This window comes from Trachymyrmex septentrionalis, unplaced genomic scaffold (assembly GCF_001594115.1).
Source record: "Trachymyrmex septentrionalis isolate Tsep2-gDNA-1 unplaced genomic scaffold, Tsep1.0 scaffold44, whole genome shotgun sequence".
Taxonomy (NCBI): domain Eukaryota; kingdom Metazoa; phylum Arthropoda; class Insecta; order Hymenoptera; family Formicidae; genus Trachymyrmex; species Trachymyrmex septentrionalis.
Genome location: NW_017305611.1, coordinates 1,174,539 through 1,180,355, shown reverse-complemented (window position 1 = coordinate 1,180,355; position 5,817 = coordinate 1,174,539). Strand labels below are relative to the sequence as shown.

At 41.3% G+C, this 5,817-nt stretch overlaps 1 protein-coding gene across 10 annotated transcripts in view; it reads right to left on the bottom strand.

The window, feature by feature from the left end:
• The window catches only part of LOC108751379 (microtubule-actin cross-linking factor 1), a 102,843-nt gene that overhangs the window by 53,488 nt on the left and 43,538 nt on the right, over positions 1-5,817 (bottom strand). For 2 of the 10 annotated variants that reach the window (XM_018491502.1, XM_018491513.1), the window contains exons 1-3: positions 5,279-5,507; positions 3,802-4,054; positions 1,837-2,057 (exon numbers count right to left, since the gene is read on the bottom strand). The exons of 7 other annotated variants lie outside the window; for them this stretch is intronic. In XM_018491502.1, coding sequence (XP_018347004.1) covers positions 1,837-2,057; positions 3,802-3,961 — 381 coding nt within the window. In that variant the 5' untranslated portion in view covers positions 3,962-4,054; positions 5,279-5,507. Of the gene's footprint in view, positions 1-1,836; positions 2,058-3,801; positions 4,061-5,278; positions 5,508-5,817 lie in introns of those variants that run through there. One more of the 10 variants, XM_018491503.1, reaches the window with a different exon arrangement.

Genomic DNA, 5,817 nt, shown 5'->3' with positions numbered 1-5,817 from the left:
TATATTTTTTTTTAATTAAATTAAAAATGATAAAATTCACACAAAAATATTATTATGCCTCAAGACGCGCTTTGACTCAAATATGGCCTTCTCCACTTGTTTTTCTTTGTTAAATTTTAAAAGATCTCCAAGTTGCATAATTATGCAGGAACAATTCTCATAACTGCGATATTTATGAGACACTTCATACTTCATCTCTCCTGGACGTTTAACGATGAAAGCACTTCATTCGCCTGGCTGGCTACCAAACTCGCTCAAGTAGTGAAATAATAGAGACAAATTATGCCACTTGCAGTGGACTTGACATTGGCACCGAGGCTTAAATCGAGATCGCGACCATTTGAGATCGTTGCCATTGGCATTGATAAAAGCCGGCATTAGTATTCAGGTCATCATGCGGTTTTCTCGCGCTCGCGTGTATGAGATATGCGCTATTTGGATGAGCCGTCCTCGCGGCCATGCCATCTGTTTTCCCAGCCTACGCAATTTGCAGCAACAGGTTGCAAGGAGGACACTCAGGCATAAATCTTTGATCGTCACGTAATTTGATTTATCAAATATTGGACGAAGTACCGAAGCACACGTCCGATAATCATTGTCAGCGATATACGACGCGGCTCCAGTCTTAAGAACATTTGGCAAGTCTCGTCCGTCACGATTGAGTAACGTCGAAAGCGGTAACGACAAACAAGTAGAAACCACTTTTTTTCGCAGAGTTTCATTCTTCGTAGCCGCCGACTAACACGACGGAACTACAGCTTGGGCGCGACATGAGAAAGATACTGTCTCCTTCGCGGGTTAATTGCAGAGGCGAACTAGCGGATTAAGTAAAACGGTGATGGAAATACGAGACCGAAGCGAGCGTATCTTATCCACTCACTAATCCTAATTAAGGCGACGCATCCGTTGCGATGGGAGAGAGAGCGTTTCTTTCGGACAAGAGTTAAGTCGGACGTTTCCACGAGTTTCAACGCAAATCTCTCTGCTGCTTGAAATATCTATCACCATGCTTAGCTTATCTTTAGCCATGAACATATGCGCTAGGTATCTGTCAGTCTTCGAAGAGACTCTTCAATGATATATAGCTCGATCTATCAATTGTCGCGGTATTAATCTTCTTTAACATGACAGCGCTTTAATGGTACACGGAGAGAACAATCTTGCTAAAGTATATTTAAAAATTTAGCTAGATGCAGATTTCGAACATAATTTTGTTGGATCGTTAAAGTAATTATATGTATAGAACGCTTAAGCGATGGTGACGATAGCTGCTAAATGCTGCTAAAAATTTTAATATTCTAGCAAATAGTTTCAACATCCTACATAATTATCCCTTCTGTCAATGCTTATTTTTTTACCTTTCCACTACCGTTATAAGATTTGCTATTAAAATAAGATAAAGTTTGTGCAGAACTCTGTTTTTGTTGTTTAAATAAAATTCGCTCAAAAATATATAAATTGTTGCCCTATTCAATCCCTAGACAGCGGAAATCTATTTTCAAAATCTAACGCGAGTATCACTAACAGAAACAATTTTGATAGCTTGAATTTCAAACAGAATCATTCTCAACTCCGTGTCTAAGCTAAATTTTAAAATACTTCAATCGTTGAAGAGTTCACCGTTCTTTCCGTTCTTTCCGTGTAATGTCCGTTTCCACCGACGTAGATTAACTTTAATCTCGGTTCAACTTATTCTTCATCCTTCTTTAACTCTTAGAACTGAAAAAAGATGACGAGTGAGTTGAACTAAGACTGAAGTTAATCTACATTAGTGGCAACAGTAATAAAAGATGGAATCGTTCAGAATGTGCAATGTTCCACGCAAGATCGGCTTACCCGCACAGTTTTCGGTTTCGTTGGGACGTGCCGGCTTACGGTCATCGTCGCCGAGCTAGCATCTTGCAAGTACCTGGGATGGGCACGTTTGGTGAGGTCCTCGGTAGCGCTACGCTCCTCACCGCGTGTTAAAGTCGTAGTCTTGCGAACGATGCGAGTGACGATGCGCTTTGTACCATTCTCACCGCGTCTCGACGTTTTCGTCGATTCGATCGACGAACCTGAGCAGCACGACCGAGCGATACAGAATATTGATCGAGAAGAGAACCGTTGATTCGAGCAACGGTCCCGTGCGATCGAAGAGGATTCGTCTGACGATACTTCGTACTTTGAAAGCAGTACTGTCAAGCACCGCTGTGAACGTTTGTGTCTAATTACAAGCAAAGAAACATTAGCCATTTAACTTGGCAGAATACGGCAAATTGCAACTGAATTTAGTACGAGTGAGGTGGGAGTCTCTTTAAGTCACGCTGACGCAACAGTTTATTATACCTCGCTGAGAAAGGACAACCGGTGCCGGAGAAACACTTGCGAGGAAACCGTTGTATGCAGTATATCGATGCCACCGGCACTATTACACTCGAAATCAACTCGAAATCGGCGACGTATAATTATTGCGAATAATTTCTTCGGTTACGGACTATATATTCTATTACGTAAGACCGTTCGATTATTTTCTTATCTTCGGGAGACGCGAATCATAGTTACGTGGAGATGTGAAAGACACGTTTCGCAATTTCTCATTGTCTTCATAAAGACCAATTAACCGAAGATCGCAATCTTCCTCTCGGGGAGATTAGTTTTCAGCTAATTGATAATTAGTACTCACAAAATCGTCGCGACTCCCCGACAGTCGGCACATAAGTATCTCCTTCCGATTCTTAAGTGTAAAATTTCTAGAAATTTCAAGTAACACGAACAGGTCTAAAGTAATCTTATGCCCGTAGACTAAGGATGCGATTCAGTTAACTCTGTGAATGATTCGTTGATCAATCAAAAGAAAGAATTTTACGAATTGACTAGTCAAAAAATGTTTCGAAGCATTTGCAACGTTAAGTAGATCCTAGAATTGGAGATTGGATTGAAATTTAAGCAATCAAAGCAAAGCTAAATCTGAAATTGATTTTCTTTCTTTCGCGATTGGTTAAATTCCAATCCAATCTTATAACAAATTGGGTTATACTAGATTAGTATAAACTAAGCAAAAACTATTATACATCAGATTAGCAAAATTAAATGTAAAAGCATATAAATATTTAAAAGAATTAAATGCCGAATAAATATTGTCCCGCTATTTAACAACAAGATTATACATGTATTATTTTATTGACAAAAATTTACATATTATGCCACTGCATTTAAATACTTTATATAAAACAATCCTCAATATGTACTAATCCAACGTAGTGCAAGTAACCGAATTTACCATTAACCTCAATTTCTAGTCTAGTATGGATTTTACATTAGTGCAGAGTAATTCAAGTAACCGAATTCCCCCTAATAACATAGCCAATAGATTTGATTTCTATTTAGGGTGCTCTTCAACAACGCACAAAGACGGCCCTGCACAGAATGAACGATTTTGTTGAAGTGTCTAAAAATTTAGTTACATGAAAGTCTGAAAATAACTTTGGTAGACCATCCAAACGACAACATAGAAATTTCAAGTATGATGTTTCAAGTATGAACAATGTTGTAAACTAGTTTGAGCGTCTACATAATTAATTTGATAGTCCAACAAAATTATTTTCAGGTCTGTATATATATATATATCTAGCTAAATTTTTAAATACTTTAGCAAAACTATCCTTTCCAGTGTATGTAACGTAAACTTCTATCTCGTGCAACCGTCAGAGCGGACTACTCTCTCTTAGCGACCCGAAGGCGCTTCTCCGATACAGTACAGCACGAATCCTCGTCAGAGCGAATCCTTTCCCTCCGATCTTCCCGATTTCGATTTACTACCTAAGACCTCGGTCGACAATCGGCGTTTCGTATATATAGCTCGCAGATCGTCGGCGGATCGCGATCCCGTTGGGCTAGGTGAAACGCCATCACGACCGTCGTCCTCACTCGTGCCTTGCACGAACAGCCTGCCTCCTTTGCTGAACCGATAGAGCGACATTTTCGTGGATCACAGGATGCGTATTCTTTTCCTCCTTCCCACTCTCCTCTTGACGGTCTCTCTCGAACGTTCAAGCCACGACTCGTTCGCGAGCTGCAACTTTTGTTCATTTACATATGCGACAATGTGACACACCGCGTCGCCGTGTGCGTGCACCAAACCGCTCGCTCTGCTCGTATTTTCCTTGATAATACTATACGACTTGCGTCGCACATTCAATTCGCGGCGCACGTTTAAGGAATATGTTGTACAATATTTTTTTTGACAAAATGAAAGACTTATGAAAAATAAAAAATTATAGATTTTTTGTCGGTATTGTATTTGAAAGTAATTTAAAAGGTTCGACACGGCAATTTGAGACTTGAGTAAGTGCAGTACTTAAAAAGAGACTTAAAAAGTATTTCGAAGAAGTAGACGGAAGTTTTTAAAAAATAATTAAGATAAAACGGGATAATTTTTTTATTTCGATTATATAAAATTGTACTGTTAAACGTAAATATTGACCTGCCGCATTGAACTGTTTTATATATAAAATATTAATCTTTATATGGAAAGTAATTTCCAATTTCTAGCTTCACTTTTTGCAAAGATTATACATCTGATATATTCTCAACAGGTTGAAACCGCCCGACTTCTCGTATTTGCTCAACGCGAGAATTTGCGTTCAATGTAAACATCGTGTAACAATGTTTAATGTCACAATGACAAAAATTATGTGCTCGTATATTTTCATACTATATACTTAACGCTAATTGTAAGTATACGATCGTGTGAGTTCAAACTTGTTTATCCAATTGTTTATCACAAGGTTCAACGTTCAGTGTCAATATAAGGATGAAGATTTGTAATTAAACGTGCGACGAGAATAAAAGTTGGTAACATTTTGACATTTCTCGGAATCAAGGAAAGATCGGCGATACGGTCGCCTGCCTTGCACCGGAAGGTTCTGGAGCTACAATCGTTTCAAGCTACAACGTGCTTTTATGCCGTGTACTCGTTATTGGTCGCAAAATCATCTGGATCTATTCCATCCATCCATCCGAACTATTTACTTGCGAAAATCTATTCGCGGTGCGAATCTCTCTGACGCGGCGCCTCTCCAGTAATTCTGACGGAGTGAAATACCGCGCTAACTGTAGCTCGTTCACGCCGGCACGTTAACCAGAGCCAGACCAGCCACGCCGGTCGCAAAGCGGAACCGCGCCGGTTAAAGGCAGGACGGAGCAAGCTGTTGGATGCGAGAACATTTGCGTGAATGCATTCGCAGCGGCGTGCGGCGAGAATGTTGTGACAGCTCGCTCTTGTCAACACACGCACTCGACGACGTAGCGGTCACCATCGCGACGATTGACGGACAGTGTTTCCTGGATTTCCACGTCGCGCGCGAACTGACAGCCGGACTCCGACCGCGTACGGCGCGATCGCGGCCACTGACGAGGATTAAGAACGACGGCGACGATCGGGAATGATGATTTAACTGACGACGGACGAGCAACTATGCGCGACACGATCGCCGGACGATCGCCGCGTAGCATCCGGCCGTCGTGGCGAGAGTAGGCCAACGAAACAGCGCACAGGTGAGAGACGTTTCCCCCTCTTGCACTCTTCTGCTCTCCCCTCTACCGTCTAACCACCCACCTGGCGTCAACCTCGCGCTTCGTCGCACCGCACCGCCCGCACCTCGTCGCGACGCGCTATGTACGGTGCGATGTTTTAATGACGCATCCCCTCCCTTTTCTCTCACTGATTCAGAAAAATTGCATTTATGCTTGCGTTCGTCATTTTGACATTTTTTCAAGCTTCAATTGTTCCGATTAGGAGATCTTGTTTTGACCTTTAAGTCAAATTAGTCCGAT